At 40.6% G+C, this 21,952-nt stretch overlaps 1 protein-coding gene across 1 annotated transcript in view; it reads left to right on the forward strand.

Annotated features, from left to right (window-relative positions):
- cntn4 (contactin 4) overlaps positions 1-21,952 on the forward strand; it is a 144,130-nt gene that overhangs the window by 64,331 nt on the left and 57,847 nt on the right. The window contains exon 6 of the mRNA XM_063910286.1: positions 17,492-17,695. Coding sequence (XP_063766356.1) covers positions 17,492-17,695 — 204 coding nt within the window. The remainder of the gene's footprint in view (positions 1-17,491; positions 17,696-21,952) is intronic.

The raw sequence follows: 21,952 nt of genomic DNA on the forward strand, positions 1-21,952 counted from the left end.
CGTAGAACAAGACGTAACATTTCCTAAACTCATTCATAAGAACATTTACTTCCTTCAGACAATGGAGCCTGAAAGTGCTAAAATGCTGACTTATTTCCAGGTTTAGGAATCATTCCTGCACCACTAAGATACAGAGAATACGCTCATCTCGTTTCCAAACAAAATACTAATAGAAGGCAGGACAGCTACTGAATGAATTGGCTTTTTTAGCTTTTTATCTATGAGTTAAAACATCATTTTTTCCGTCAAACGTCTTCATATTTCTGTCCAATTGCAGCCAATGCGTTTTTCTGATGCTTCTTCTCTTGGCTTGCTGGAGCTGCTCGATGCAACAGCTGCTTGGATTACACTTCTCTAATTGAAAGCCTTCTAACAGATATCACTGATTCATGCACTGGTCCGCGGGGGTACAAATGCTGCTCGCCCAGAATGCATTGTAATTGTTTGGATCCTGTCAGGGCTTTTTACCTGGTGAAAGCTTGGCAAGCTCGGTGCCAATCTGGAATTTTATTTGCAAGTAGTTTGGCTGACAGGCTCCTGTTTGATTGTTCCCTATACGGTGAGAAGTAGCTTTGCTGACTCTTTTCATATCTGCCAATTTGTGCTGAAGTAATCCAATTAAGGTTTGTGTTTTAACACCAACGGGGATATAATTCCAACATGTCAGGCATCCTCAGGCACATGAAAAGCCCCCTCAAGACACTTGTCTCCCAACTAATATACAGAGCCAATACACGCTGTCAATTAGAAGTCCATTTTACTGAGTTACATCCCTCAGCTGTAATAGAAGCTTCCATCACCGTGTCATTCAGCCGGGTAAACTCACCAGTCACTTGGTTGTTATTGTGGTCCTTCTTGCATTAAGCAGATGGCGACGTAAACATTGTTCGGATGCTGTCTTCATCTTACACTGGCTCCTCTCGCCCTATATACCCTGACATTAAATGGTTAAAAAGTAGCTTGGAAATTATTGAAACATGTTTGCTTTCATATTTCAGACAAAGCCTCAGAAGAGGAAAAAAAACCCTTTAAGAAAACACGTGATAAAGCAGCCAGACACAACATATGGTGACACTTTCTTTGAGAATGCATTATTAACAAACTTACAAAGCTTTATAATTCACTTAAAGCCTTTAATGATGATAATTAAACAACACTTTGTATACATTGATTACAGTGCTTTTTACAAATATTCACAACACATTATAAAACGGTTTAAAATAACCTTCAAGTTGAATTATCACAAAAAACTTTATCATCGCAGATTTATTTTTAAAGTATAATCGTTCTTTTCAATTCATATATATTTCTTAGTATGTTACAATCATTATAACAGGGATTGTAATGCATAGAAAAATACAATCTTCTATTTAAATAGGAATAACAATATACCTTGCAACCACAACGCATGTTAGAGTGACAGGGAATCATTATCATGATGCATTATTGGATAGTTTTGTAAAGCATATTAAAATAGTTATGAGTATATGATGATTAAAAAGTAATATAAGTATGTTTATGACACAGAAAGTGCTGCCCAATATTACCCTAAATATTCAGTAAATGCAACATTTGGCTGCATTCATATAATCATGCATCAGAGAACACAAAACCGAAAACAACAGACTCAAAATCAAGATTCAACAGTCTACCCCAGACATCCAGGCCAGGCTGTCGGACACACACACACACACACACACACACACACACACACACACACACACACACACACACACACACACACTTTTGCGTTCAGACAAGCTGGACAAAGTGTTCAAGTCGCAACGATGAAAAACAATCAATCTGCAGGACAATGCACAAGTGATTTGCCAGTACCGTTTTCCTTTGTTGACCTCATATGTTGCTATTGTAACATCTAAATGGCACTTGCCTCTGCTTGTAGAAGGGGGATACTGCCGGTAATCTGGCAACATAGATTTTTCTATTGCTGAAACCAAAGTGATTCCGTTGACATTTAGGATGGGACGATCTTTGATGTTCGAAAGCAAAGTGAACTTTAATTCGATGCTTTGTTCAAATGTATTTAAATTGAATTGGACTCAAAAGGTGTGATTATACGTTGTGATATCTCTCCCAGTGGGTTGACTGGTAAGAGATGGCTGGTTATGACCTGTAACATGTTTGTTTCATGTATATTAACTGCTTTTTACAAGCATTAGTTTTATTTGTGTTAATGTCGCTAATTCCATTTTCATGATCTATGCTCCTTTTGCCTTTTTAAAAACCCTTTTTGATTATGTAGTCATAGGTGTTGTACAAAAAGGAACTCAATTGTATGTGTGTGCATTCATTTCAAGGCACATACCATCATACATCAGTTTATGTTGTCCACTGCTGCTGTAAATCCTCAGGATTGCACCACATGTGTGTTAATCCACTGCTGAAAATAGTCCCTTATAAATGCACCATTTCCTCCTGTATGAGTACATTTTGAAACACAGAGTCCCGCTGTGTTCGCTAATTGCTGTGTCTTCTTGGAATTGTGACCTATTTTTAGAGATATAAGGAGCACTGAATACTTAGAGCGGACAGAAAAATACGGGGTAGGGAAAGAAAGTAACTTATCAGTTTTCTATTATTGGGAAAAAATTGCAAATAGTTTATACATTTCATTTTAATGTACGCTGTACATACTGTAGTTTTGTACATATTTCTCTTTCTATATTCAGTGGTTTCATGCCATAACATGCATTCATTCTCAGCTTATGTCTTTAACCATGTCACTTCCTTGGTCTGCATTGAAATAATTGTTAGTAACATAACTTGTAAGGACAAAGAAATTGAGCCTAAAAAACATTTACATTTCTAAACTAGTGTGAAAGTAGACCCTCCTTAAGTTCAAATATGCTTTCCACAGCTTCTCTGATGAGAAATAATTAAATATATTGGACAGTAGTCGCAGGCTGCGGTGCCTTTCCTCGTGCTATAGCAGGGGCAAGCGTTCGGGAAGCCGCTCAGTCATCAATCTCAGCTGTTTTATTATTTTATTGCAAATCTGTTTGGCCTGTCAGAGGACTGCGATGGAGCGTATTTTCACATAAATCCACTGAAACAAGACGGCTATTGGGGAAAAGGCCAACTGCAACACCACGGTATGACAAAATGCCAGGTTGTGAGGAAATCTGCAGGCAGCCATACAGGGCAGGGTAAGTGATGGCGATAATGGACCTTTTTATTCATGGGATTCTTCTTTTTCTCCGAGTGCTATTGGACCTGGGCTGAAAACATTCCCGTCCTGACACTTGACATATGTTTGAAAATGCTTTTGTTTGTGATGGTGACTGTCCTTAAACTGGGGACGGCCATTAAAATGTTCTATTGGTTTTCCCTGCATCTGAATAGAGACAATTTTGTGTTTCATTGTGGCTTTGAGTAGGCATGACAAAGCACAGCAACCCCACCCAAAACCCTGAATACCCAACCATAGGAGAGGAAATCAAATGTTCATACATATTCAGAGCTTGTAGTCTTCAATGAACCAGTCAAGTCTAGTTATATAGCCCAATATCACTAATTGCACGTTTGTCTCCGTTTGTAACAGGTTGGAAAGAGAATGAATTGGCAACATAGAAAATCCAAAGAATACAAACAACATATTTAAAAGATGGATCCAGGGGCTGCCAAAACACAACACCTTGGGGCGTCAGACAGGACCACAGCAACATCAGACGTAACCTTTAATACTGGAAACCTGCCAGCTGCTGAATTACTTACATGCATGGTAGGGACAAGAGTGCATATAGATAACGCCTTGCACAGACTACACGACTTTCAAAGTCATACGATCGCTTGCCAGTTCACACTGCACAACTCGCTCGGGAGTCTTGAAGTCGTTGTGGTGTGCACACTACGCGATTGAACGGCGACAGGGGGTCACACACTACACGACCTGTCACCAGGAGAAGTCCCCCAGGAGTCTGTCTGGTCTCCAAACTACATTTTCTCACGAAAACACGCGAGAAGTGACACGGGAAATGCCGCGGATTTCGAACGTTATGATGTTTTACCTAGAAACTGTCAATAAGTCACTTTGCTTAAGCTTGTTAGCACATCCAGCAGTGGCCAAGTCAGTAGGGGCTTGGACTGGGAATCGTAGGGTCGCCGGTTCAAGTCCCCGAACAGACTTGAAATATGGAAAGTGGACTGCTACTTGGAGAGGTCCCAGTTCACCTCCTAGGCCCTGCTGTGGTGCCCTTGAGCAAGGCACCGGACACCTCCAATCCCCCCCTCCCCATTGCTCCACAATAGCTGCCCACTGCTCCTAGTACTAGGATGGGTTAAATGCAGAGGACCAATTTCACTGTGTGTGCTCTGCTGTGTGCATGTATGTGACTAATAAAGAGGGTTTCATCCTCCCATTCGATTCGATTCGACATCAGCTAACGTTAACTTCAGTGAATTGTGTAGCCTAGCTACAACTCTACAGTTCAAAATCAGGTTTCAAACAGCTGTGTCGACTTGTTGTATTGGACAACGCTTCTTCTTCGTCTTTTTTGAAAGTTGTGCAACTCCTCCCCGGGGCCATTCCTCACCCTGTGTCTTGCGCGCTCATTGGCTGTAGCTCGTCGGCGCACCCATTACCAGGCACAGCCCTTTTCACACTACAGGATTTGGACTCACCGACAGGTCCAGATATTTAGCTTGCTAGATATCAGTCAGGCGTCGGGGAGTCTCTTGAGCAGTTCACACATAACGGTCCGACACCGACTGCTGAGCGGCGATTTAACGCCGATTTAGTGCCGACTCGTCCCCGAGCTCCAAAATCCGTCTGGGAGCGGCCGATTGGGCTACAAATCGTGTAGTGTGAACTTGGCATAAAGAGAGGGAGAAATAAGGAAGAGAGGTGAAGGGTGGAAACCCCCAAAGAGTCTAAGCTTATGTAGCTGCCTATATCTAGAGCCATTAGCCAGCCCTTACTACACATAGTAGTTAACTAGTACATGCATGCTTATACTCCAAGGTTGAAAGTCACTATAGTGCAGTATATTAACTCAAGGTATACCTCTACAATTTGAGTTGAACTCGAGTGTATCCATTTCATGCTACTTTATAGTTGCTTTCTATTCAAATATGGAAGCACATGTGGTACTTCTAATCCACTATAATTATTTTACAGCTTAAGTACTAGTTACTTTAATAATGAGTACAAAATATAAATTGCCACTGGAATAAGTATGTGTTTTCATAGGTTAAGCAACCCAGCAGAGACATTTCAAATGAACCTCACCTTTGCAAAGTGCAACCGATAAGTTATGAACACATCTATGCATCTTCAATTGTAAAACTATAACTTAATATTCTGAAATGGGCCAAACTACAGTCTAATACTCAACGCTGTTTCCTAATAACACTGCAATATCTACTTTCACTGTTTATTAAATACTGGCTGCAAAAATCATCCCTTTTTTATATGTTTACTCGTATATTGTCGATATTTGTTTTGTACACCTTGACCTTGATTCAGATTATTACTTTTGTTAATTAAAGTACATTTTAAAGCTCATACTAATTATTTTACGTGTGTACAATTTTGAATGCAGGACTTTCACCTCATGAGTAGAGAATGTAAAAGCTTAGTGTTACTTTTACTAAAATATCTAAATGCTTCTTCCACCTCAACCTATATATTTATTTATCTGTGGTTTATATTTCTTGACATTCCTCTGGCATGGATGACATCTCGGTGTGGCATCTGCAGCCTGACAGACAATAACAAGACGATAATGACTGTCAGTCCACCTTGCCTCCTTCTCGAAGACTTCATTACATTTTAATCAAATTCTGCATGTGGGTGGCACGTTCAAGGAAAACCTGTGCACATCCTTATTCAGCACCATATGTTTGCAGACCTTCCCATAGTGGAGGGGACCTCTCGGTGTATGCCCAAGGCTCTGGAGGGTGTCCACCTGCCAGAGGGGGCTCTCAGAGTACACATTATGCATGGCAGACAGCTGTCCTACCCGCTGTATGCAGCGTGGGCTCGTCCATGCGGAAAGACGTGTTTGGACAGAAGCAAAAGTATGTATGCGGTAGATGTTGCTATAGGATCACACATGTTCAGGGGGAACTGAATTAATAAGAAATACAGAAAACATTTCATTTACATTTAGATATTATCTTTGGGATGGAAATTACTTTTCGACTCTTGAAACAAAACTGAAAATGATGGAACACTGACGCTGATTCCTTCTGAAACTAAACGGGCCCTATTATGGCTTTTCAGGGGGATTTCCTTTCCTCTGGTGTGTTCTGGAGGCTTGTGTGCATGTAAATGGTCTGCAACGGCTAAAATCCCTGTGTTCTCTCTCACACACTCCCCCACTCGCCTGAAACGCCTCCATTGGACTCCTTTGTTTACTTCCAGAACATAACGGCCTCACTATGTTACACTCGCGCTTCTATTGGCTAGCGCTTCAACACATTGTACATCATAGGCTAAGGGGCGGGACCTCTTTAAGCGGTTGACCAAAACCAAACCAAAAGGATGTGTTTAACCCAGATCGAAATCATCCACACATGACTCCTCGAAAACAAATGGACAAGGCGATCAATCCTGTTAAAAACACTAGTCAGTATTATCAGGTAGAAATGTAATCAAATTGGTTTTGGATATTTAACAGAAGTGGTTCAAATCCACATATTAGTGATGTTGGCTCCTTTCACTGTCCTCGGTTTTGTCAAGTCAATTTGAACAACCTACTGATGTGGTGTTTGCTTTCTCATATTGTAATCACTCAATATAAGGTGAGACAAATCATAATCCTAAAGTTGTCACCCCCCTTCAGTATTCGAATGACTAGAACCAGTCGAGTATCCCTCAAAATGTCACTTCTAATGTCAGAAATAGGAGTTAGAGATACATCTGAGGTCACTTAGAGATGACGGTAACACCACAAACCTCTCCACACCCATGTTTATTTTATTTATATACTTAATTTGCACTACTTATAGATTGGTCTAGCAACATAACCTGCACCCTTTTATTCTAATTTATTGTACTCTGTTTCATTTTGTACTATTTTTAGTTCTTTTCTTATTATGTCCTATATCTAATATGTTGCATTGTTGGAGGAGCTCGGGTCCTAAGATTTTCATTCCCACAACCACACTGTAGCTACTGTGCACATGATTATAAAACCCTTGAATTTTGCATTGAAATGACATGTTTACTCCAGTGCCATGTGTTGATGATACTGCACATGACTCATATTTAGTATTCATTCATCGGGGGATTACTCTTAATCTGATTAGCTGAAACGACACATTTTACTATCTCCATGAGTAATCTGCTTCCACAATCTCACAGTCATATTTCCCCGTCTTCATCTGTCTGGGTTCTTCAGCTCTGTGGAATTATATGGCATGTCACTGTCACGCCATCCATGCGTTTTTCTCCAAACCCCTGGCAATGTGTGTTGTAATGTGGCTGAGTTATCTTACAGTGAAGAGAAACTCCAGTGACAAGCAGCAGACAACATGACAGCGCCATGAAATGGGATATAGTGTATTTCCAGGCGGTGACACTCTCACTTGATTGGAGTTTCTAATCACGTATGAAAAGGTCACAGTGGAGCCTGAATGTAGCGCGCATCAATTCCCAGAAGACATGTGTGAGTGACATGCTTCCTAAAGCTCTTCATAAGCTGTTTAAAGTTTACAGTGCTCATAGCTGTTGTTGTTATTGTTGCATTTGAAGTGTGAGGACGAAGCAAAGATTGCGGAGCATGTAAGTTCACATGTATACATCTGCTGTGTGTACAATGCATGTAGGGGCAAGGTAAGGCAAGTCTATGTGTATAGCACACAATAAATGGACTGAAACACTCATTTAAAATTAGGGCTGGCGACGATAATGCTCGCAGCTAATCTGGAAGATTGTTGAGAAATGATTCTTAAAAAGGTAATTGACGTCGACTAATAGTTGTCAACAAACTCCAGCTTTTCAATTTTTAAGATGTGTTGCTTTTCTTACATGGTTTAATCCTAATTAACCTCAAATTTGGAAAGGTTTTGGGATTTATTTCACTAAGTCTATGTAGATTGATGATATAAAGTCAAATAATGTCATTCATTTATATTGCACACTTAAAACAACCTCAGCGGACCAAAGTGCTTTCCAGATTTAAAATAAGACAATAAATAAAAGAATAAAGACATAATTGTACACAGGTAAACATAGTTCAAAACACAAGAAATGAAATAAAAGCAACAATAACGTTACAGCAAAAATAAAGTACTGTAACACCAACATAACTCGCCTAGCTGGGGCTGAAGGCCAGAGAGAGGAAATGGGTTTTCAGCAGTATTTTAAAGTCAAAATTGAAATTGAAATCATGATTTATCACTGATTATTATCTGAATAATGCAATGGTTTGGATTTATAGACACCACTAATTGAAATACATTTTAAATAGTCATCAAATAGTCAAGTTAATACAAATTATTCCAAGCTAATATAACATAACAGTGGTATAAATACAATAATTCAGTGCAGTTTGACTAGTTGATAATAGTTAAAAGCGGAATGGTCTTCAGCCTTGTTTTTAAAGAGGTGAGAGTTGCAGCGGACCTGCATTTTTCTCGTAGTTCCAGATGTATAGGGCATAATAAATGAATGCTGCTTCTCCGTGTTTAGTTTTCACTCTGGGGAGAGACAGCGGAACCCGTCTCAGAAGACCTGAGAGTTCCTCACGATGTAGCAGAAGATCAGAATAAACCATTCAGTGCTGTCTTTACACAGGAAGCCGGAGTAAAGACCTCAAAACTGAAGCGATGTGTTTCAAAGAACTGAATTCAGATGTTCCCGTTACTTTTCCTTAAGTTTGTTCGCACCTCCATCCTCACAGCAGGGCTGCAGTCACACGTCATGTCCTCAGATTCCCCGGTGCCGCGGCATAAACAAATCCCCCTGGTGCCCCCGGGGATTTCCTCCCAGAAGAAATGTGCTGTCACCTGCTGTGCAAGGGGAAAATAACAATTGTCAAAAAACATGACAGCTTCGTCTGCAGCACCCAGCTTGCTTAGCAGAGCACTGGAGCACAATTTTAAGTTGAATCCAGGAGACCTTATAGCTGGTCAGCCTTGACAGCTGCATTACTGCATGTTTCTGGTGCAAAGAGAGCAGCTCAGTTACTAAGGTTGATCATTGCTCTTGGACTGTGGACGCTTCGAAATGCAGTTTCAGTCGGCCACACATATTTTCAGGTTCCCTACTGCATATTCAAGCGATGATGGATGCATATATTTGGTGAATCTGTCCCTGAAAAGTAATCTTCTGGTGTCCAACATTGTAGTTTCTGGAATACAGATAAAGGGGACCTGTTGGCTGCAATAATCACTGTGGTTTAGTCCAAAGCTGCAATGATATGCAGATTATTTGTCTTGGTCAACCTGTTGGATCACTATCTCAAAAGGTAGTGAAAAAAAATGATTCAAAATCCCCAAAAGCATCCATCTTTGGTTTATGACCCGAGCATTAGCCTCTACCAGCTTAGCACACACTTGAATCTGATCAAACCCACCACTATGGTTTTCCTTAAAACTGCAATGCATGATCCGTTATATTATCATTCCGTAAGCTCATTGTTTTGTTGGACTTCTATGTCAAAGAGTATTGGAAAGAACTCACACGAAATCTCCACAATCTATCCAAATTTGGGTTTTGACCAGGATAAAAATATCTGAGGAAAGCAACACATCTTAAAAATTGAGCTGCTGGAATTTGTTGGTGAATTACCTTTTTTGCCAATTTACTTCTGACTTGTAGATAATTGTTAAAATAATACATTTATGTGGATGTGGGGTTAAAAGCTTCTATAGGAAGCCCCTTATCTCTGCTTGAGGCTAACAGCTCGAGGCTACATTAGCTGCTAGTAGCTCGACACAATTCTTCTTTCTGATCAAATGTTGTGGTTTTGTCAAAGAATATAAGCATGTGGTATAAAAGAAGACGACGTCTCTAGTTTTGTGAATGGGTTTTCATCTTTAATCAATGGACTACTCTTTCAAAAAGCCAATGGTATTAGAGATGTTTATTGTGACTGTTGTTAGGTTACATTTCCGTAGCGTTATTAGCTTGACCTGCAGCAGAACAACAGCTGCATTAGTGCTACCGTCTAATGAGTGCAGGACCATGGGGGATTCATGTTGTCCCGTATGTCCCGGTGGGCTCAGTCTTACCTGTTGAAATAATGATGCAAGCCGTTGCCTGTGCTAAAGCTGCATCAGGTAGCATGTTGCAATCGCCTTCCTCTTCTTCAGGGAACCCACTTTACTGTCATAACACTTGGATTTCTCAGAGGTACGTGTCTCTGTTGTGTTCTTTGGAATAGTAAAGTTAGTTTCCACTAGACATCTCAGGTTTATTCAATAACACGTCTGTATAATTTAGCTTTGATCAAATATACTGTTTCTGGAATATTCTAGGGTTAGGGTTAGGGTTAGTGTTCTTCAAAATCTGTTGAAGAAATGTTATACATTGTCTTAAACTAATTCTAAGTTATTATGGACGCTCAAAAGTAAGATTTATTTTTCTTTATTTCAGATTTTTTTTGTCAACAAAGACTCTATATCTCAAAAATGTATCCTTAACTTTTCGACGCACAGCTGGTAGACTTACAATAACACATATCTGTAAATGAAACTTTCATATGAACAAATAAGACATCCAGGCCAGTCACACCTTCAGTTATCTAATACTGTTGTCATGATCTTGGTTTTTGTGTTTAATGTTTCCTGTTTTATTCTGAAATGTAGTTTACTTTTGGGTCTGCCTCTCCAGCCCTGATTATTTTCCACTTGTGTGTGATCACAAGTGGACAAAAGTGCTGCCCTTGTGTCTTTACCTGCCCTCTCCAGCTGCGTTGTGTTCTCTATATGCCCGTCAGTCTGTCGTCACTGTACCTGTGAATGTTCCCCTGATCCGATTCATCTTCTCAAGGTTCATGTCCGTATGTCCTGTCTGTGTTTCTACCTGAGGATTTTACCCCTTGTGTTTAGTTATCGTGGTTGTTCCCTCATTTCTGTTTGTTTCTTTCCCTTTGTTTTAACTGGTCTGCTCTTTAAGTTTTTGTGTTTATTTGGTAACAACTTTGATTTAATTACTTTGGCTTTCTTCCTTTATACTGCATATGGGTCCTGCCTTACTAACCCCTTCTGAAGACTGTATAAATCAAAAACATTGGCCATGAGTGTCACCCCTTTACTGCTACTCTCTGGCATTTACATTCTGGGAAACCTTCACATAGACAGAGACACACACACACACACACACACACACACACACACACACACACACACACACACACACACACACACACACACACACACACACTCATACATGCATGCAGAGCTTTGCATTCCCCATGCAGCTATAGGTGTCATCCTGTATTCATTCAGCATGGGCAAGAATAACAAAACAGTGACCTGCGCCAGTGTAATTTTTTTTCCTTTTCTCCCCAAATATCAAGCCACCGACTACCTACACCAACATTTAAATCTGACCTACTTCTACGACTATGCAGCATACAACTAGCTTATGTCTTCTAATGTGACCAAGAGATCCTACCTGCTCCTACAGTTAGCTTTAAAAAGACAATGTGCAGATCCGGCGTGACGCACACCGCCAGTCCTGATCAGAGCACAAAGGCGGAGCGGGGTGCTGCTTTCATGCACGCGGCCTCGACACACTCGCTCTCCGTCTGACAGGCCAATGTCGGAGCACGCTGGAAATGTATGCTAATCACTATCTGCAGAGTCAAAGGAAGGGGAATGGATTATCTCAACGTGGCTACAACACAAAACCACCACACCTTCAACATTTCCTTCAAATGTGCAGTCCGGTCCCCCTCTGTCTGTCACTGTGGATCAGAGGCAGCAGAAGGAGCTGAGCGGCTGTCAGCTTCTGCCTCTTTCAAAGCCAACCGCATTAATGGGCTGCCAGTGTGACCCAGCCACACTCTCTGTACTACACGATAACTGTGTTTAGTTGCCGACCTCTATTTTCTAATGGGGAAAGACTTTAAAGGGGCACTCAAGATTGAAATCGCTTGTGCGCATCTCCATTAAGAGTTGATGTTTCTCTTGCGTGTGTGTGTATGCAGCATCCCTGCTTTGCCCCCACCCGAGGCTCTGAGTACACAGAGCATGTGCATCCTGTCCGGTCCTGTAAAGGAAGCAGTGATACAGAGGATTCTTGGAGCCTGGAGCAGATATGGGAGAACTGCACTCAGTAACACAATGGGAGATGTCAGGAGTTTAACCGAGGCGCGAGATTCTTTTTGCTTGTTTCTGTGCGAAGAGTTCAAAGATGCACCTCGCAAATCAGAAAATGTGTGTATTCTAATCGGACCGACTTGTGTGTTTGTTTCTCTCAGTTGACTTTTGGAGTCTGGGACCATGTTGTTATTTCTTTTCTGCTTGAGCACGTCTCTCCATAGCTCTGGAAGTATTTTAGGCGAGGCGGTTCGTGTTGTGTTTCACCCCGTTTAACACGACCCTGCAACCCCTTCTTCTCATTAATGTAATACCACGCCGTGACGCCTGTAATCGGAGAATTACTTAGTCTGGGAAAGGCCGAGGTTAAACACACTTGTTCCAATTTTGCAGCATTTTGCAGCATGTCCACGTCCCACTGCTTTGTAATTGGGTGATTAAAAATGCATATTGTTGTCACAGTGATGCTGACGACAAGCAGAGGTGGGAAGTAAATAAAGTACTGTACTTAGGTACAATTGTGAGGTATCTTACTTGAGTATTTCCATTTAATGCTAGTTTATACTTCTACTCACCACTGTACCCTGATGTAACAGTACAACATGTGTATTGACAGAGAGCTGCTACCGCTTAGCAGAATACCTTTTTGTGACTTCTTCATAACCGATTGAATATGTATTGCTTTTAGCAGTAGATGAAGACCCCCTCCAGGGACTGTCAGTATCTGGTTAAGCTCTGTGGCTGCAGCAGGAGGAAGAGAAGCAACCCAGGGCCTGTATGGTGTAGAAATGAATCACATTACATGAAGAAAAAAAAGACACAGCTGTTTTTTTCCGACTGCTGGCTGACGTCAGTAACTGTAACAGAGACTCGAGGCCAGTTGAAGCGATCATCGAGTGCATTGCTCCACTTTACAGTGACTTTGTTCTGCTGCATTTTGTTTACCTACCTTAAATCAGCTGTCAGCGGATGATGGCATGCTCATCTTTTTAACGTTGACTTTGATGATGCCATATTTACAAAGCTGGAGAAGCCTCTGCAACGAATTAGCCTGAAATGTGCATCTGAAGTGTAGCTTTGAGTGGCATCCTGCATGCAATCTCTAATGGACGTGTTTTATTGGATGACGCCGTCACTTTTATTTGTGATTTGACAACAGTGAGGTAATGGACACGTTTGATTAGATGATGCACTCACCTTGTAAAAACAGTTATATTATGTCCTCTGTCGCTCTGAAGGAGCTTTTCAAAGTCTAAAAACATAGCCCAGATGATGTCATCAGGGTTAACTCGGCTTGGGATTGGAGATATTTTTATGCCTCTGCGCCGGCGACAGCTGTGGCCAGAGGCAATATGTTTTCATGTTTTGTCTGTCTGTCTGTCCATCTGTCTCATTCTCATACACCAGATATTTCAGGAACCCCTTGGGGGAATTATTTTTTGAATATGGCAGAAACGTTCATTTGGATTTAAGGATGAAATGATTGGAAATAGCTGGTGAAAGTTCAAAGTCACTGCAACCTTACAAAACATGATTTTGGTCATAATTAAGGACTCATATTAATAATGACGGTTTCAGGTCTCTCTGGTACAACTGCTGTGTATTCACCAATTAGAAATGTGACTGTACCGTAAGATGCATTATGGGAAATATAGGACCTGACATTTGAAAGCATTTACTCATAATTTAGCACCTAAAAGTCAAGATATTTCTGCCTATCCTAGATTAATAAATCTAAAGTTTGAAAAGGAAATCAAAAGGAAAACAAATTGGGAGACAAAAAGTGTACATTTGTAAAAGAAGAGGATTAAGGCTACGTGAAAAATGAGTTAGAATTATGAGAAAACAGTGGGACAGTTTTAGAAGTCGACATTTAGAAGAAAATGAAATCAGATTTTTTTGGGGAAAATGTATCATTTTGAAAAAGTAATTGGAAATTTGAAAAAGGGGTCAGGTATTTTAAGAAAAAAGTGAGAATTTTGATGAAATAGTCGGAAATTCAAAAAAGTCGACCTTTGAAAATCAAGGAAAATTGGGAAACAAAAAGTGTGATTTTGTATATTTATTCTGATTCTGCATTTTTTAATTTTTTATATGAAATGACTTCCTAACGCCCTCTTATAACATTTGAGCAGACAGTATACTGTATGTGTGTCCATCCACAGCTTTTTTCCCCTCTCTGGTCATAAATGATAATAGACCCTTTGGGATTCCTGCCCACCATCTTTGCCGTCGTCATCCATCTTTACAGTATAACAAATCAGTCTGGGCGTGAGCTTAACTGCGTAATAAACGTCCATGTTTGACTTGCACGACTTGTTCAGTCTTTGAATATTCAGCGAGGCCTGTCCTTTGAAGCTGCTCCTACGATTCCTTTTGTGAGTGAAGCAGCTTTATTCATCGTGACTTATGCAGAGTGATCTCTCACCTAGAGGGGGAACCACAAAGAACTCTTCAGGGAAAAACCTCTCTACAATATATTATCTACTTTTGGAAATAACGTTTTTCACGGACCAAAAGTAGACATAGACTTTAGAGTTGTGATAAACATTGAGTGCAAGACCTTTGTACATTGTTAGACATCAAAGGCCTTTTGCAACATTGGTTTATATATGGTGGCCGACAGGTACAAACGTGCTACAAAGGTGTGTTAAACCGCAGCGTGTTACTCTTAATGTAAGTGTTGTGGGTCGTCGTAGAGCATCTGCCCCTGTCAGCCACCGTACTTAAAAAAAACAACAAAGAAATGCTCATTTAAGATTGTGCTAGATCAGACATTTTACCAAGAAATAAGGCAGATTTTCTGTTGCCATGGCAGTGATTCTAATACCGTCTCCCAGGGCAGCTGGATTTATTTCACACTTTGTCTCGGAGATGTCCTGTTTTTATGCCAGGGAGCATTGTGTCACCTAGAAAATCAATGCCCTGGATGATTCTTCGAATAAAGGTTCGGCCAGCTGTGTGGGACATCTCATTATGTGTTCGCTCTCTGCGGTATTCTGCAGCACATGTTGTGCCATGTTGTCGATGGGTTTTAAACATAGAACGAGAGCAGGTGCAGCCATAGTCCAAAAGCACTGGAGAGGAAATAAACACAGACAACATGCCTTATCCTGCCTTGAAGTGTCCCTTGTCCCCGTGGACCTCTGCTGTGCCATCACTCTGTGTTCAGCTCAGCAGCCAAATCCTAAACCCAAGTCACAAATGATGCTGATCAACCGCCTCCACTGCTTCCCGTAGAGTACACTACCTGCTCCCTTCAGCCAGCGGGAGTAGAGGTTCATGCTGTGATAAATGGTCCAGCAGCTATGGAAGACGAGGGCATCCTCCAATACTGTTTTGTTTAATTGCTAGTCCCCTAAACATAAGGCATGTTTTAAGCTCAGCAGGAAAACAGTGAATGCCTGTCAATTCCACTAATTGCAAAGCAGCAGATTACATCACAACGTTAAGGTTTGATGTGTTGACTTTGTGGACTGTATAAAAAGCAGGTGTAGTTAACGTGATGTCACCTACTAGTCTGAGGACTATTGGACTTATGTTTGCCATTTGATCAGTTGCTGTGTTGTTGTTTTTTAACCAGAAGGGGGACCTGTCAATCCCAAAGTAGCCCTGCAGTCTAGCATTCCCTGCTTTCTTTACGCCTCTTTGCCATCCAGGTAAAATTGGAGCAATGCATAAGTGATTGGTTTAGAGTTAATGTCTTGCAGGATTCTTGCTGTGTGTTTGTATCTTCATGGTTGATTAGGCCAGAAAATGCAAGCTAAATGGAATGGAATGTCATCTAACAACAAGTGAAGATATTGGCTATTAAAAAGGATGCAAGTTTAAGGCAATTCTGCTACAGCTTCACTTTTCAGACCCATTGGTTGGTCGGGGTTAGGGTTAGGCTGGTTGAACTTCAATAATGTCATTTATAAGGAGTAGATCCAAACCATAGCAGTTACTGACAGAGTGAATCAAATTAATTCAACATAGCTACTGAAGAGATCAATGGAGCCATGCATTATGAAAGATATCACATGAAAGACATTCTGTATTTCCCTTACTTTACATGTGAAGCACAAAATGTATTAGCACTTTAAAAAGATGCTCACATTTTAAAATTGCAAGACACAAGGCTGCGAAGAAAAGGTCCGATTGTATTTCTGCATCATCACGTCTCTTATGCCTCTGTGAGGTTATGGTGGAGATGTCTGTGGTTGAATTATAATACTTGTGTCAGTGAGTGTGACAATGATGTAGTGGTTTCAAGAAAGACAGACAAGGAAAGCATTTTGTAAGAGGATCTTCAAGACATCAAAATGTGTGTTTGTCTCATTTTTTGAAATACTCAAACCCAGTGATATGACATGGGGGATACGGTTGACATTTAAACTCCTACAATGTTTTATTGATTTTAGCAGTCTGACATGATGCTCTACTTCCTGTTGGTGATAAGTCCCCCCTTCAGCTGCTTCCTCAAAGGTTGAGATGTGATTTTAGAGAAGAATGGCTCTCTGATTAATAGAAAACATTTTGAAGTGTCATTGCATCGGCTTGTCCGTACATTTCCTGTCAGACTTTGATATCATGTCATCTGTGAATGATGGACTTACCTATCTATAGGTCACCAAGTTGCTAGCATGTAGCGTGGCTGTTTTAACTAGTTGATAAATCGTTGTAATGTATGTATCAATTGATCGATTCTTTGCCTTTATTGTGTCCCATTCACCCTCTCAAATGTCACTCATTGGCTTTTTTAATAATAGTTTTATTTGTCAGTTAGTCAGCACGATTATGTTACTGAAGGAAACACAGAAATGGGTATAATTTGCTTTAATACCCAATGTGTGCAACGATTTGTTCAGTTCATTAGCGACTCAACGTGTCATGTACCTTCCTGTGGTTAACATGCCTTTTGTCCTTGTGGTTTGCATTAGTAAACATCTCTGTTGCTTCTTTACGGATGTATAATTACTCATAGCAACTCACCCTAGTGTCTTCCAAATCCCTAGTTGAGTATTCAAACGTCATCCACGTGAAAGACGTACCATCTGAGAAGACTCCAGATAATTACTTTTGTTCTCAACCTCTGACTGATCCTGTCATCAGTTTTCCCTTTAGCCTGATGTAACTCCAATTTCCCCACCCTCTGGAGGTCTAAAACTTAACCCACGCCTCCTCCCCCACAACAAATATGGTCTCCACCCTGTTAACTAAACCTTCTTCGAGTCTCATTTAAAGTAAGGATTCTCTTGTTCTTCTTTATCCACAGATCTCGTGTTTTCCTGGATCTTTAATGAGTACCCGACATTTGTGAAGCAGGACACTCGGCGGTTCATCTCCCAGGAGACGGGCAATCTGTACATCGCCAAAGTGGAGCCTTCGGATGTTGGAAACTACACCTGTGTGGTGACTAACACCGTCACAAAGTCCCGAGTGGAGGGTCCGCCCACTCCGCTAGTGCTCCGCAGCGATGGTGAGCTATGCTTTTTAACACACTGACTAATCCACTAACAAGGAAACATTAACCACGGCGTATACAACTGCTGGAATGTGTTAACTGCACTGGATATCACACTGTGTGTCGTACGACCTGCTGATTACATACGCCTTTCATCGGTATGTTCATTTAAATGTAAATGTTGCCTCTTAATTGGATCAAGTTGGTCTAATCAAATCCATGCTTTTCTACATGATTACCCCTTTTAGAATTGGGATGTTAAGTTCACATTACATCTGTTTTTAATGTCTATTGCTGGAGTTTCAGCTTTCAGCCATCTTAATGGCACCCCAAGAGTATTTATAACAAAACATGTTGTAAATGCCTGAAAGAAGATCTGTGCTTAACACGAGGTTGCAATCCTTTCAGGTTTTGTTCTACGATATGAAATAAGTCAGTAATGGTCCACTCTTGAAGCTTCTATGTGTTTAAAAAGAGCGGTTGCTAACAAAAGACTACTAAACTTCACAAGTTAGCTTTTAGCTTAGCAGCGGTGATCCACATCTGTGCGACCATGTAGTTTGATGATAGTATTACGTACAAAAGTAAAACATCCTAAAGTGTTTTTAATATGTGAAGATTATATCGCAGAACAAAACATTTAAGTATTGCGAGTGTTATGATTTTTTTTTTCCGAGATCCAATGGAAAACTATTGCCTTTGTGGAGGGAACCCTTATGATGCGTGCTTCTGAGTGGGTCTACAGAAATACGACATCAGTGCACCACACTATTACATCCAAAGTTTCCATTTAGTTTCTTATATAACACATCTTAAAAAAGCACACTTTGCTAGTTTCTTGTACAAGTCTCTTGTTATGAATATTACTTTGAAAAATCGATCATCAAGTTTTTCTTTCTGCAAACTTTGGAGCAGTTATCTCTGCTTTGATCTGTGTATCACACTCCAATTTGTCCTTAATTTGTGAGGTATTGTTTGGGGTAATTAGGAGGAAAATGAAGTATACAACTCAATTCAATACATTTTTTCTAACCTCATTTCAAACCATTGGTTCTTGAATCTATTGGAGTATTCTTTAGCTGTTGTAAGAAAAGGTCTTCGTTGAGCCAAATAAAAAAAGCATCAATACAAAACCCTTTAGATAATCTACACTAACTACTAATGGGATGAAAAGTTTGTAATGCGTAAATGGGTCCAGTTTGGTCCAGTTTTTCTTTCAAAAAAAGCATTTCTCTGTACCTGAAAGTAGGACAAGTGGTTTTAATGAATACAAATGAAATCCAAAGGTTAATTATCTCTTTCCCTGCTAATTTCAGCATGTCCTTTAACATGAGGATCTGATGCTTTAGGCTGGCCTTATCAAGGCACTCTGGAGGAAAGGTCACTGTCAGCAAGTAATCTAATTGTATGCTTCTGTCCTAGAGAGATGCTCCATATCTAATGTAATGCAGTAAAAGAAATATGCAGCAAAATGTTATATTCATTAGAAATGTCTTGTATGGTTTTCGTCTTCCGTTTTTTCCAGAAGCTGGTTTTGCGATAAATAAAATAAAATGAAGGATCCTCAGATCATAGTAAAATACTGTTTGTGACGTAAGGTAAACATTGTGTCTAGGTAACCCTAATGTTGATGTGATTACAACTTTTGTCTAAAGAGGATATGGTATGCCTGTTTTCAGGTTAAAAAGTTGCTCATTAAGTTTGATCTTTGGCACGATTGTCTTCCATCACAGTATCTCTATTTGCAACATCAAAAGACATTTAAGAAACAATGAAACAGACATTGACCAAAACATTAAAGACAACATAACTTCCTGTTTAATTTCAGGGTATACTGGTGCACAAATGATTGCTTTAATTTAACTTTAACCAGACATGGGACCCTGCAGCTCCGATTTGATGGTGACAAATTATATTCAATGCATATGACATGTGATCTTTGCAGCTTGAAAAAAAAGTGACTGGGTCGTCATAATTAACTATTTTAATAGGTTTGTAGGCACTCCAGATTCCAACATTTATGTGCTCAAAAAAGCAAACATTCTTCTAGCATTTAAAATAATGTAAATGAAGAACATTCCGTTGCATGGCAGACGGCATTGCACATAGCTTGCGTGATTTGAGAGATCGTTTTCTCAAGCGGTCCCCCTCCTTATCTGCTCCCTTCCTTCCTTTTCCATTCTGCTTTTATTTCTCAGAGGGAAGCAGAACCCGAGCTTCACCACGGTCATGGGGGTTTGGGTGTGGTGGTGGGGGGGGGGAGGCATTAAACAGGTGTCCCCTACAAAAGGTTATAGTATGAGACAATTACCCGTCCACTTCCCCCTGTCTGCTTAAAATGGGCGATAGTGCTGTGGTTACATTCCAGTATGAGACAGTTGTGATAAGGATCTGAATTAGCTTTCACAGTCACTCAGGGAGCCGTCCTGATAACACATGCCTGGGCAAATCAACGAGATGAAATTGGCCTGTTTCCTCCATCTCTAGAGCTATTTGTGCTACACAGCCATGAATTACAGCAGTGGGGCGAAAACTATGGTTACACCCGTGGATCAGAGTGGTTCAAAATAGCATGTGTGTGTGTGCACCCACAAATGGCAGGGCTAGGAGAAATGAAATGACACTAGGGCTGCACCATTGTGATATAATTTCGAGATGTATAGGGAACCGTATTTACATTATCATTGAAAAATATATATATGTGATCATGTTGTGATGTGGAGGATCTCTACCAAACAAGGATGTGTTATTAAGTCTGCACAATACAGAGAAGCAGGGACTCTCTGCAATATTGCGCTTACTGCGATTTGGATGTTGCGCTAGCTTCATTTTGATTAGTCTTGCATGACCACCATTACTAATTTATTGGTCTTATTTACCTGAGTGTCGTTGAAGGGACAGACAATCATACTAATGGTGACAATCCATTCAAAACTGTGTTGCTCTGATCCCACTAATAATCGATAAAATCATGATTGATCACACATTTGAAATACTAGCATTTACTTTGGGCGACATTAAAACCAATAGATGTGTGGGACCAACTGGTGAGAACAATCTGAGGGTTTTTCTCTTTCTAATAACATGCTGATATTTGCCTGAAATCCGACAGTTTTCCGACACTTCCTGAAGCACCGACACAGCTGCTGTGATCCCCCTCTGTATAATGTGCTGCACATACAGTATACTTGTATGGTCTTCATACTGTGCGCTTCACAGAGTTTAAGCTCATGGCCAGTGTTTTCTCTGCAGCTATCATATTGCGAGCACTATCTGTTCTTACAGTGGTGACCTTATCCGCTATTTCCCACTCCTGTGCAACTTAGAGAAACTGGCTAGCACATGCTTCAGCAGAATGCCTTTTTCTCAGATTTCACCACACCTTAAGTGAATGAGGGCCATTGCCCTTTTTTATAGATTAGATTACAACGAGCTTTTACTCATGTCAAGCATGTGTATGTAGCATGATAGAATCGGAGGATGAAACCCTCTTTATTAGTCACATACATGCACACAGCAGAGTACACACAGTGAAATGTGTCCTAGTACTAGGAGCAGTGGGCAGCTATTGTGCACCGGTGCCTTGCTCAAGGGCACCACAGCAGGGCCTAGGAGGTGAACTGGGACCTCTCCAAGTAGCAGTCCACTTTCCATGTTTCAAATCTGTTCGGGGACTTGAACCGGCGACCCTACGATTCCCAGTCCAAGCCCCTACTGACTGAGCCACTGCTGGACTTTGATAGAAAAATGTGTCAGTTCCTTCCCTTTGTTTCCTATTCACTGCCATGCAATCTATAGTAATAATCTGGGATGAAATTAAGGGTGGAAGTTGGGGTGAAACTTCTTTATTTTAAGGTTTCTCTAAGTTAAAAAATACGTGTGCTTTTCGAATGATTTGCAACACTACTGCGGTACTTTTTGAATACCACAGATACACATTCCCGTCTTCTCCTTTTATCCTTTTTGTTTTTAGTATGCACAACAGCAATTTTATAATCCACCAGAGCTGCCTCCCCCGACCAAGAAGGAGATGCTTTGTAGACACAGTGGCGGGACCCAGGGGGATTTTATGGGCCCCCGTTTTCTTGTTTGTAGCTGTTAGCACTACACCAAGATGAAACTCATCTGAATGTAAGGGCTCAAAACCGTCCATGAATTCTCAAAGTTGTGTTTTTAAATTCAACATCAGCGTGTTGCATGTCCACTGGAGAGCTGTGTTTTGCTTTCTTTTTCTCATTACTTTGACAGAGCTGAGTGTGTCTGCTGCTCAGT

The sequence above is a fragment of the Eleginops maclovinus genome, chromosome 20 (genome assembly GCF_036324505.1).
Source record: "Eleginops maclovinus isolate JMC-PN-2008 ecotype Puerto Natales chromosome 20, JC_Emac_rtc_rv5, whole genome shotgun sequence".
NCBI classification, from domain to species: domain Eukaryota; kingdom Metazoa; phylum Chordata; class Actinopteri; order Perciformes; family Eleginopidae; genus Eleginops; species Eleginops maclovinus.